This window comes from Oncorhynchus nerka, linkage group LG11 (genome assembly GCF_034236695.1).
Source record: "Oncorhynchus nerka isolate Pitt River linkage group LG11, Oner_Uvic_2.0, whole genome shotgun sequence".
NCBI classification, from domain to species: Eukaryota; Metazoa; Chordata; class Actinopteri; order Salmoniformes; family Salmonidae; genus Oncorhynchus; species Oncorhynchus nerka.
Genome location: NC_088406.1, coordinates 35,436,699 through 35,450,257, shown reverse-complemented (window position 1 = coordinate 35,450,257; position 13,559 = coordinate 35,436,699). Strand labels below are relative to the sequence as shown.

General features: G+C 39.7%; 1 protein-coding gene across 1 annotated transcript; it reads right to left on the bottom strand.

The window, feature by feature from the left end:
• Positions 1-4,828: 4,828 nt before the first annotated feature.
• On the bottom strand, positions 4,829-13,010 carry ywhag2 (3-monooxygenase/tryptophan 5-monooxygenase activation protein, gamma polypeptide 2). Its single transcript, XM_029672525.2, has 2 exons — positions 12,733-13,010; positions 4,829-8,752 (listed from the first exon to the last, which is right to left on the bottom strand). Exons 1-2 carry the CDS (start codon positions 12,817-12,819, stop codon positions 8,093-8,095), a joined length of 747 nt encoding a protein of 248 aa, XP_029528385.1. The 5' UTR covers positions 12,820-13,010; the 3' UTR covers positions 4,829-8,092.
• Positions 13,011-13,559: the final 549 nt, after the last annotated feature.

Below are 13,559 nucleotides of genomic sequence, written 5' to 3'. Positions count from 1 at the left end.
GAGAAGAGATTAAACTTCACCAGGAAGTCCACGTGAGTACAATGCAGAACATTTCAATAGTTATAAATCCTTAAAGCTAAAGTAACATCCCTTGGGTGTTGATTGCAATGATACGTCCAAAATGGCACACTATTCCTTATATGGTGCACAAATTTTGACCAGAGTCCTTTAGGTTGCATTTTGAATTTTTTTTTTTTTTTTTTTTTCACCTTTATTTAACCAGGTTAAATAACAATACATTTGTGGAGTGGTTGAAAAACGAGTTGTTAAGTGTATCCCACATGGAACTATGAAGCTACTTTGTTTTGGTACCACAAACTTACATAATACCTGTGTACTCGTAACTTTGGATCTCGTAATTTACTACATGTAAAAGATGCCGGAAGACAAGTAGATGCATTAGATCACCATGCATTTTGTTTTTCATGATCACCCCCCCCCCAACAAAAAAAAAGAGAATGCCAATGGAGCTCCAGAAATATCATCCTATTAAAAAGCTAGTAGTACTGTAGAAGCTGAGTACACAGACAGTTCTAATAATAGTACTCTCTGCCTGCAGCCTGTGAGTAGACACTGAGTAGACTGGGTACATCAATGTGACAGCCAACCATGGAGACTAGGCTACTGTGTAGTCAGTCCATCAGACATCAACATACTCTTGCATAACAAGCAAAAAACTCAGAGCCAAATTTAGCACACCATCTCCCTCTATCCCGACTAAGTTATGATAGTCATTTACACTGTAAAGAAATCCTTTGTAGCACAGCAGGATCGCTTCAGATTCCACAGTGGACGTAGCAGGCAAATGATGTAATATCACTGTAAGAATAGAATACAATAGCATTGGGCCTTCCGAGTTGCACAGTGGTCTAAGGCACTGAGAGAGGTGGGTTCGATCCTGGGCTGTATCGAACCGGCCGTGATCAGAAGTCCCATAGGGCGATGGACAATTGGCTCAGCTACGCCCAGGTTAGGGGAGGGTTTGGCCGGGGGGGCTTTACTTGGCTCTTCACGTTCTAGCGACTCCTTGTGGCGGGCCGGGCGCCTGCAGGCTGACTGCGGTTTTTAGTTGAACAGTGTTTCCTCTGACACAGTGGTGCGGCTGGCTTCCGGGTTAAGCAGGCCGGTGTTAATAAGCTCGGTTTGGCGGGTCATGTTTCGGAAGACGCAAGACTCGACCTTCGTCTCCCGAGCCCGTTGGGGAGTTGCAGCGATGAGACAAGATTGAAATTGTGGAGGAAAAGAGGGTAAAATACCGCAAATGAAAAAAAATAGTACACTAGCATTGTTCATTTTGTCAAAGACTATTAACACATGCAGTGCATGGTTCAGATGGTGCCCATTAGGTTTCCTCTATATATACACACAGCTGTTTGTCAGGGATGAATGAAAACAGAAACATGTATTGTCTTGAATTAAGTTTATATACACTACTGTTAAAAAGTTTGGGGTCACTTAGAAATGTCCTTGTCCATTAAAATAACATCAAATTGATCAGAAATACAGTGTAGACATTGTTAATGTTGTAAATGACTATTGTAGCTGGAAACTGACAATTTTTTAAAATGGAATATCTACATAGGCTTACAGAGGCCCATTATCAGCAACCATCACTCCTGTGTTCCAATGGCATGTTGTGTTAGCTAATCCAAGTTTATAATTTTAAAAGGCTAATTGATCATTAGAAAAACCTTTTGCAATTATGTTAGCACAGCTGAAAACTGTTGTGCTCATTAAAGAAGCAATAAAACTGGCCTTCTTTAGACTAGTTGAGTAGCATTTGTGGATTTGAATACAAAGGACTTTCTTCTGAAATTCATCAGTCTATTCTTGTTCTGGGAAATGAAGGCTATTCCAATCAAGAAATTGACAAGAAACGGAGGATCTCGTACAACGTTGTGTACTACTCCCTTCACAGAACAGTGCCAACTGGCTCTAACCAGAATAGAAAGGGGAGTGGGAGGCCCCGGTGCACAACTGAGCAAGAGGACAAGTACATTAGACTGTCTAGTTTGAGAAACAAGTCCTCTACAGGCAGCTTCATTAAATAGTACCCACGAACACCAGTCTCAATGTCAACAGTGAAGAGGCGACTCCGGGATGCTGGCCTTCTTGGTTGTCGGTTTTAACTCAGTGGGCTGCTTTAAAACCCCAGACCTCATTATGACACTTTGACCAGAGGAAGAACACTGACCTCACATCCTCTTAAAGGTTTATAACTATGTTTTCTGTTATTTAATCATTTGTAAATGCAATATAAACCATTTAAAGTGTTACCATGTGAATAGAGCACATAGAATAGGTTTGACATGATTTATCAGTGATTTATACATAGAGAGAACATATCTGGTTAACTTGATTATACTATAGTATCGTTGTTGACTGCTGTCTAGTCTATGTTGCCACAATCCAGGAAATCATCAGATGCTTAGAAGGTCGGAAAAAAGGACCAATGTTAGCAGATAAATCATTTTGTCATTGTTTCATAGATACTTCCACAATCTATTGGACACCGTATGAATGTTGGTCTTGTCGTCCTTGGTGCAGATAATGTAGTGCACTACAACACAGCATGGGGGACAGGTTGGTGCTGCTGAATTCTAATGCTTCCTCTGCTGCTTGAGCTTTCATCTTTTTTTGAAGAATGCTATAGGTGTCTGAACAGTGCAGCAAGGAACTGGGGCTAATAACAGGAGGCTTATTATAGCCCTAGCAACAGGAATGAGATTGGTGGCTGCGCAGGGTGAGCCTATCAGCTATTGGCTGGCAAGGGAGACCATTCCAAAAACAGAAATTCATCTAATGAAAGCTTCAGTACAGCAGGTTGCAGCAAGAGACTGCAGTCTAGGGTTTGGGGATCCAACAGCTTACCATTTCATCTTATCAGTCATTGTGGGGTTCTGTTTCCGGATTGCAATAAACAGATGTGCATGAATAATTAGTGTGTGTGTGTGTGCGTGCGTGTATGTGAAACTACTGTCGGGGAATGGCAGATATCATTGGCTTACAGCATCCACATGACAGAGATTTATTGTCCAACAAGCATATCAGTTTCTTTCAAATGATGTTAATGAAATGTATGTTTTGAGTAAGAACACTATATTTCACCCATAGGAAGAGAGTACAGTATATGTGGTTCTCTATTGGTATAGCCTAGAAGTATGCATTTGATCCATATTGTGATTTTATAGATGATGATGTGCAAAGCACCTTATCTCTCTCTGTCTCTCCCACTCTCACTCTTTCTCTCATACACACACTCACATACACATGCACATATACAGATACATACAAACCTGTTTGAACTATGACCTCTGACCCAGCATCTCTGACCCAGCACATGAACAGCAAAAAAGTGTTTCATATGAGAGCACAGTGTCCCAAATTGGTTTCTCTGTCACACTGTCCAATGGTGCACTACACTCATTTTTAAAATGTCTATGGTGCACTCCACTCTCCCTTCTAATATGTAGATGGTGCACTCCACTCTCCCTTCTAATATGTAGATAGTGCACTCCACTCTCCCTTCTAATATGTAGATGGTGCACTACACTCTCCCTTCTAATATGTAGATGGTGCACTACACTCTCCCTTCTAATATGTAGATGGTGCACTACACTCTCCCTTCTAATATGTAGATGGTGCACTCCACTCTCCCTTCTAATATGTAGATGGTGCACTACACTCTCCCTTCTAATATGTAGATGGTGCACTACACTCTCCCTTCTAATATGTAGATGGTGCACTACACTCTCCCTTCTAATATGTAGATGGTGCACTACACTCTCCCTTCTAATATGTAGATGGTGCACTACACTCTCCCTTCTAATATGTAGATGGTGCACTACGCTCTCCCTTCTAATATGTAGATGGTGCACTACGCTCTCCATTCTAATATGTAGATAGGGCACTACACTCTCCCTTCTAATATGTAGATGGTGCACTACACTCTCCCTTCTAATATGTAGATGGTGCACTACGCTCTCCCTTCTAATATGTAGATGGTGCACTCCACTCTCCCTTCTAATATGTAGATGGTGCACTACACTCTCCCTTCTAATATGTAGATGGTGCACTACGCTCTCCCTTCTAATATGTAGATGGTGCACTACACTCTCCCTTCTAATATGTAGATGGTGCACTACACTCTCCCTTCTAATATGTAGATGGTGCACTACACTCTCCCTTCTAATATGTAGATGGTGCACTCCACTCTCCCTTCTAATATGTAGATAGTGCACTCCACTCTCCCTTCTAATATGTAGACGGTGCACTCCACTCTCCCTTCTAATATGTAGATGGTGCACTACACTCTCCCTTCTAATATGTAGATGGTGCACTCCACTCTCCCTTCTAATATGTGGATGGTGCACTACGCTCTCCCTTCTAATATGTAGATGGTGCACTACACTCTCCCTTCTAATATGTAGATGGTGCACTACACTCTCCCTTCTAATATGTAGATGGTGCACTACACTCTCCCTTCTAATATGTAGATGGTGCACTACACTCTCCCTTCTAATATGTAGATGGTGCACTACGCTCTCCCTTCTAATATGTAGATAGGGCACTACACTCTCCCTTCTAATATGTAGATGGTGCACTACACTCTCCCTTCTAATATGTAGATGGTGCACTACACTCTCCCTTCTAATATGTAGATGGTGCACTACACTCTCATTTTTTAAATGTCTATGAGTAAAATACTGGAAACATTGTAGCACTGAGTTAAATACTGGAGAGGACAGGAAACATTGTAGCACTGAGTGAAATACTGGAAAGGACAGGAAACATTGTAGCACTGAGTGAAATACTGGAGAGGACAGGAAACATTTTAGAACTGAGTTTATAGGATGAAGTATAGTGAATGAGCTGGTAGTTCAGAATGACAAAAATAAATATCTACTGTAATAAATAATGTATACTGTATATACTGGCAAACAAATAGCTTGAATGAGCAACAGATTCATTAAACCCATTTTAATAGTAATTGATTTGTTGATAGGATTGTGTGCCTTCAGTCTACATTTGTTCTGTTGTATAGCCATGGTGCCAACCCTTTACTTGATTCAATTGAAGTTGAATTCCATTTCAGAGAAAAGAGAACATACATGTTACAGTACTGTTCAACCTAAATGCACAGACACAAGGATCTGTGTCAAACAAAATTACAGTTAAATAAATAAACACAAAATAGCAAAAAAAAAATGAAATTAAATGAAACATTACTGTATATCAAAACAATGAATGAAATGTTCTTAGTGTATGAACCATCCCTTCTGATGTGTTCAAAAAACGAAACTAAACAAATGATAAGAGTTTACAGTTTCTATGCGATGCAAAGTCATCTGAATCGTTCACTTTCGCTACCTGCGTTGACATACCGACGGAAAAAGTAACATACAGTGTTCAAAAGTGGCCTTGTGACCCAGAAGGGACTATGTGAGTTAACTAAGTACCAGGTTTAATTACATGTGTTAACTGTACTTACTAAATGACATGTGTTAACTGTTCTGAGATTAGCATGGCAAAAATGGAAGGTATAACAGTGTCTCTCTGTTGATGGCACTAAATGAATGGCATAAAGTGACACCGTAGGCTTATGAATATAAATATCTAAATCTGACACACCTCAAGGTGTTTGGGTTTGCCAGGGCAAGTGATAATATCTGACACCAAAAAATACAATTTGCTGAGTTTTAGCCCATTACGATCAGGATAATACATCTAATAAAATCTAGAGAGCATAGCAGCAAGATAGAGAACCACATCCTCAGCAATATATATTTGGATACATGGTTAGCTCAGAGGATGTGAGATGTACAGAGTGGGTTAAAGACTATAGGTGGCTTCCCAAATGACACCATATTACCTATAGTGCATTACTTTTGACCAAGACCAATAGGGCTCTGGTAGGGCTCAAAAGTAGTACAATATATAGGGAATAGGGTGGCATTTGTGACGCTGTTAAAGTCCTAGATCATTTAGATCCATTATTTTGTTGTGGTGGAAATCATTCAGTTGGGACATTCAGCCCTCGGTAACGTTAAATAACGTTAACAGTGTATGACAAATGACTCTCCCTGTTTGCTTCAACCTGAAGTCCTAAGCGCCAGCTCTTATTGGACGAGCGTTTGCATTACATTACATGAGCAGACATGTGCACTCACTGCACTGGTGTCATACAAGTTTGTGTAGATCTAAAAGCGCGAGTGGGTTTTTAGTGTGTCCTTGTGATTCTCTGTTTGCATACATGGTTATTGAGGATGCCTATGGAGTATGCTGAATCAACTATTTGAAGTGGCAAAGGAGGCACACAAGAATAGCATACTAGCAGCACACAAGAGGTTACAACATTCTATCTTAAATGCTTTTCTTTAAAAAGCTAAAGTTGACTTATTAGTGACATCACAACAATACACTCGACCACCATGGAAATGGTGCATTTATCATTTTGTCATATTCTTTTTTTATTATCATAGTTAGCTCGTTTCTTGTGCAACTGCTACATAATGACTCACATTCAAGATATTTGTCACTCAGGAACAGCTAAAAGGTATAAAAACAAACAAAAAATGTATACTGTCAGAAATAAATTGTGGTCCATGTTGTGAATTCATAACAGAAACACAGATTCTGAAAACTTCACCATTGTTCAAACGGGTTAATAACATGACAAAATAAGTACTCAAATATAGTTCAAAGAACAAAAGTATTTGTTTTACAATGCCATTATTATAATTGAATGTGACAAAGCCATTATTATAATTTAATGTTACAAACACCAGCTGGTAAGATTAAGCAATCACTGGTGTTTTTCCCACTTTTTTTCTTCCAATAACAAATTAAATACACATATTGCATGCCACTATAGCAATGCTCATAACATATACATTTTTACGATCACCGTTTTGGTATAGCAAATATAAACAAAATAAGAATAAGTTATAAATAAGAAATAATCAGAGCCTATGTTTTCTCAATCTTATGAATACTTAACACCCACAGTATAAGTTAATAAAGTCAAGCTACTGTATGTTTCAATACATCACCAGCATGCACAATACTGAATAATCGATATTATTGTAGTAATCATCTTACACTGAAGAAACAGTATAGTAGGCAAGTGCATTTAATAAAACAAACACAGAAGTAAACCACAAACTCTGCAGCTGCTTTAAGATCATGTTTCTGTTTTAAACGGTCTCTGCCTTTAGATAGACTCTATTGGAGGTAAAGCTATGGTTCCAGTATCATATTTAGAGCAGTCAGAGGACAGTCACATTGGATTTAATGCCAAATTCGCCTAAAACTAGAAGTCATGTGAAAGAGGAAATTGATAAGTATTTTCTCCTTACCTCATTGCCATAATTGGCATTAACTTTACAATAAACAACTAACCTTTACAAAACATCTGCATTGTACTTTTTGTAATTGATTTGGTCAGATTAATACTTTTAGCTTTCCTGCACTCCCTTCAAGAGTGAGTGATATTATATATCATAATGTCTAGAAACTCGTGATGTCACAGAGAAGCACTTTGCAGGACCTTTTGTAGGACCACAGATCATAGAAACGCGCAGTTTCACATATGTGGACACTGGTTTGGTGCTGGAGATAATGAATATGAGGTTGAAAAGTGGCCGAGTTGACCTTTAAACTAGTACTGGAACCATTGCAAGCTATTTTTGTGAGGCACTCTCACTCAAGTGTTTTTTTCCCTTCCTCAAGTGTCTGCATCTCTATCATGCATAAACCTAACTAAGCAGCTTCCCTTGGTACAACGACACCAGTCCTTATGCCAGTGTGAGGCTGCCAAACCAATCCAACAACGACCACTTCAGGCGGATTGACTGACATTTCAGTGGTTTTGGCAAACGTCAAAGAGAAAATCAAGATGGCAGCCCTTTCAACCATTCATATATATTTCTATATATATTAAACTAAGATGTAACCTCCCCTCTCACCTTTCTATTGATTCTTTTCTTTTAACACATGGAAAAATAAAGAACTGCTGCGGTACGATCATCAGCAAAAGCGCCTGCCAAAGCCCACCGGCCCTTCATTATATATTTTCTCTAAGTGTGGTTTATTAATCTTTGTTACCCTCCCCTCCCTCATCATCCTGCTGGTCACTTGTCCACAGTGTTAAGTTGTCTCGGAGCAGCTGCATGATGAGAGTTGAGTCTTTGTAGGAGTCCTCGTTCAGGGTGTCCAGCTCAGCAATAGCGTCATCGAAGGCGGTCTTGGCCAGATGACAGGCCTGCTCAGGGGCATTCTGGATCTCGTAGTAAAACACAGAGTAGTTGAGAGCCAAGCCGAGGCGGATGGGGTGGGTGGGCTGCATGTGCTCTTTGCTGATCTCATGGGCCTCGTTGTAAGCCTTCTCTGATGATTCGATGACGGTGGCCCTCTTCTCGCCCGTGGCCACCTCAGCCAGGTAGCGGTAGTAGTCGCCTTTCATCTTCAGGTAAAATACCTTGCTCTCGTGCTGCGTCTCGTTGCAGTTCTTGATCAGGTAGTTATCCAGAAGGTTGAGCACGTCCTGACACACAGCCTCCAGCTCCTTCTCAATCTTCTCCCTGTAGGCCCGAACCATTTCAATCTTTTTCTCATTTCCATCTGCAGAGGTCTTCTGCTCGATGCTAGAGATCACCCTCCAAGAGGAACGGCGGGCCCCCACCACATTCTTATAGGCCACAGACAGGAGGTTCCTCTCTTCGTTAGATAGGGCCTCATTCAGCTCTGTTACCTGAGGAGGGGACAGAGCAGTGGTCATAAATGCACTATCTGGGCAGTGATTTAGGAAGCTGTATAAGACAGTAAATAAACCCCTATATTATGCATTCATGAATGTAAACAGTTATCTTTCAACAATATCACGTACAGGTGTGGTTTTACAGGAAATCATATCAGAGCATTTACTGTAATCTATGTCACAACCATATACAGTATCATACCTATAATATCTACTGTACAGTATGTTGTTCTTGGGAATGAGCAAGATTCAACTCATCATGTGCAATTCCCAGTTTCCATGGCAATCAGCCCATTTAGTGCACCAGTAGCTCCAGCTGTCATGTGGACAGCTAATGCTAGCAAGTGGAGAACCATATTCAAGATAGTGAGAGAGAGTGGGGGTTGGGACTGGAGAGGGGGCAGAGGATTGGAGGTAGCTATGTTCCCACGAGGAATCCAGGGGCAGCTGCAGTGTAAGTGTAGACGGTCAGTTGATCATCGCTCAGGCAGTTCATGTGTCTCCCTGACCTTCTCCTCTGCTTTAAACTGACCTTTTCATCTGTCTGAAACCCCATGTAATGCTGTCACCCAGGACATGCTTTTCACCTACTACCTGACTCTATATGTACAGGGTAGGACGTAACATGTTAATTAATCCCAGGAATGTCAAATAGTGTACTGTAAAAAGCACAATTGATAAGTAACCTTTGAACTTTTAACGTTGTAAAACCTGACTTGGTCTAAATGCTACACCTCATTCCACTAACCTACAAGGTATTTAGTGGCTCTGACTGAAAGACATTGGGTAGCAAATTACAATAAGTAACCAAAAATATTCTCAACAGTTTAACCCACACACAAATGTCATATACAGTATTTTCCCTGGGTCATTCCACAAATTCGGTGCCTTTTGAGATGTGTAACCTGGTGGAAAAAAATATTTTGATTTCACATACATTCTGTCATAAAGAGCACATGTTTAAATTAATACAATTATTTAACTTAATAAATGAAGGAGCACTTGAATGCACGTATATGTTTTTCATTGTTAAAACATTTCTAGTCTGTATATCTATGGGTAACAGGGTTAACGTGTTATGCTCAACCCACTCTGTTTCCACCACAAAACACTAGAAAATGGCCAAAATTAGTAGAGCTCACCTGCTGTTAAACTATGATTTGACTATCAGATGTTCAATGTTTATTTTATTTTTTATTTTCTCTTTAATTCTGCATTGTTGGAAAAGGACCCGTAAGTAGCATTTCACTGTCAGTCTACCTCATTTGTTTCTTTTGAAAACATTTATTTTAATTTGAAATTGAATATTTTCACCATATTAAAATGAGAGTTCAGTTCAGGGACAGGTGTTTTTTTAACCTTAAAATGAATCACTAATCACATGAAATAAAGAATAATATTCAGAAATTACTTTTTCAAAACAACAAAATAACTAGGGCTTTAGAATGATGGTGAAATTCTGAAGTTAAATGTTTTAAAGCCATCCTGGAAGTCACAGAGGGTGAATTATCCATGTGGTCTATATTAAAGGGCACTTAATTTAATATTACAGGCTTTTAAAATGCAATATTGGTGCATAATTTCTACTTAAAATATCAAAGGGATGCAAAAGACACTCATTTTGTGGAATGACCCCCCTATCTTGAATATCACATTAAGAGCAACTGTTAAGACCTGAGACGCTCCGTACTATATCACTTCCAGTCCACTTCCAGATAACCTTACATCGATAAAACACACGTTTTTTAAAATCTCCATCTAAATCAATATCGGCTAAATAATTAGATGATCTAGATTATAACTATAAGAGGGAAGATACAGACAGCACAAGGCTACAGTATAAATACAGCTACAGAGGAAATACAGCTTAATGGGTGGCCTATTCTAGCAAAGTGCTCTCTCTCATTGAGAAGCTAATATTTCTCCTTTCTGGTGAGCTGATGTGACATTCCCCTCCCAGCCTGATAGAGGAGCAAAAAGAATGCGGCTGATAGGTGACGTCACAGCCATCGTGTACATGGATGACAGAATGCTTCTAAGCAGGCGTTTTTCCTTTCCAGCTTTAAATGCAAGAACACACAATTGACAGCTCAAATGCCATGGTATTACTAAGCAAATGTTCAATTACTATCTGATCGTTAGTCCATCTTGATGGATATGTAAGAAACATAAAGGCCAGAGAGTGCAAAAGACTACAAGTGATGTTGGAAAAGCCCATCATATGCATTACTTGTCAGTGAATCATCATTGTACCAAAATGCTGATGTCAGTCAATATAAATAAAGAGAGGCAGCCTACCATACTGATCAGAATACCTAATTGCCAGCCCAAACAATTATTGACGGGCTGGGTAAAAATCTGTCACGACTATCCTGAACACATTATGCTACTGTAAATACATGACATAATAAACTAAAACAAATGCCATTCAACGCATTCACTGACAAAGCAGCACTGCTTATAATAGCATCTTACTGCATTGATGCATTAACTTCTGCAAACATGTATGCAGAATAATATTGTACTGTACTGTACTGGTCAAGGTGAAATCAGAACATAAAATGATACCTCTCATTGCTTTTTCCTGCCATCAAGTGAACCCTGGCTGCAGTGGCAGGGGATTTCCCATTGGAGAGGGGAACGAGTACACACCCCTACACTGCAAAAAGGCCCAGTTCTGACTGCATGGACTGACCCAGCAGATTGCTTAAAGGGAAAGGAATCCCACATGCACACATCACTAAAATGCCATTGCGTGCAACCAGAAATCTGCAGGAGAAATAGATCTAATTTACGCAGCCGATGAGACAGAAAGTGTTACTAGGTAATAATAATAATGGTTAAGATGTCAGGAGGAGACTGGGCATTTAGGTTTAGGGCCTAATGACAATGCATTTTTCACACAGTGTGAGACCTGTATCAATAAACCAAACAATAATGTAAATGTCATTAAATTGCTTTAAAAAACACACAGCTTCACCCTATCCATATCCAGACATACAGTATGTGTAGAGAGGCAACTGCACACGTTGACAGTGACACACAATGCGACATACAGGTGCAATGCAGAATGATAATGTGATCAAGTAACTTAATGTAGCTCAACTACTGATAACAAAAGGACCAATATCCAATCTGATCATTGACTCACTGCAATACGACAAAATACAGAACATTCTAGAGAAAATGATGCTGCCTCCTACATTTGTTTTGTGAAAAGAGCTGGAAACTGAATAACCATTTATGCAGGAATAGATGCTCATTCAGAGAACATCTGTAGCCTCTATTAACAGACACATATATATATTCAATAGAGGACAGATTTAACTCAAAAATATACTTTAAAAAAATTACTATTATTACTAGGCAATTATATAATAAAATCTAGATATTACAGGGAGAATCAATCAATATTCGAGCAACCTCACATGGCACAATCCTAAAGACCAATTGTAACTGATCTGAATTTAACAAGGGAATTAAGTCCCACATTTATCACATGTAATTTTATAACGCGAGGAACACGTTTGACAGAGAAATCAATGTTATTTGGTGCCTCTGAATACATTTCGTGGTAATATTACTCCACTGCATTTATTTTAAAGACACGAAACTGGCACCGCCCAAGCACCGCCCAAGGAGCGTTCAATAGCATACATTGATTGCCTTTCTTGAATGTTTCTTGAATGTTTGAGCTCCACATGTGAAACAGGCTTGATATTCTGAATGGTGTAGGCTAGTATTTCAATGCAGTGTAGTGATGTCTAGGATTGCTGGCAGAACCTTTACATAATCTAATATCAAAATGTTACATTTTTATACACATCACATCTCTAGGAATGGAATGAAATATCTAAATAGAGATAATTCATATTCATTAGAATGACATTGTAGAGAATCCAATGTTTCATTGAACACCAAATCTTCAGTCCTTATTCGTAGGCTATTCACATGCAATCGTTTTGGAGACTTACCGATTTCATGGCAGCTGCCATGTCATCATATCTTTCAGCCTGTTCAGCCAGCCTGGCTTTCTGCACCAGCTGCTCGCGATCAACCATTTTAATATTTGGTTAGTGTGAACGTTATTCTATAGGTTTTGGGATAAAATGATATGTCTACTACTTGCAATGCCGTGAAATTCTGTGCGAACTTAGGCTGCAGCTGTTCTGTGCAGTCTGTGCTAGTGCCGACGGGACACCCTTTCTCGTTCCTCACACTTTCCCCCGGCTGCGTCACCACTCAGAAAGGTGGGTGTCTTGCTACTGATGTAACAGTCCTTACATGGGAATCCAGAGGTACTGCATATCTGGGATGAGAGCGAATCAGATTTCCTGTTTCATTCCCACTAGGCAATCAATGAGGGAAATTTAGTCCAATAGGACTCCTTAGTGATTCTAAACCTAACCCTTACCCTTACCCTAACCAATAACCAGCCATAACCTTATCCTTAACTTCATGCCCACACCCTGGCTCAAGCATAACCATAATAACCCTAGTCATAACCCTAACCCTAGCTTCAACTCCCCAGCCTAACCCTAAACCTACCACTACCTCTATCTAACACCTGTCACTGAACAAACCACTCACTGTTACCAATGCAAAGGGTGACCTCTCCTGGGAAGATAAGCTTCATACAACTATTTGGCATTACTAGTGTCACAACTTGATTGTGCTACCTGTTTCTTCTGAGAAAATCAGATACTATTGTTGCAACCCAACTGGAATTATCAGGTATGCTCCTTATTCATACTCAATGGGTGTGGAAAGTCCCAAATGCAACCCTATTCCCTATGTAGTG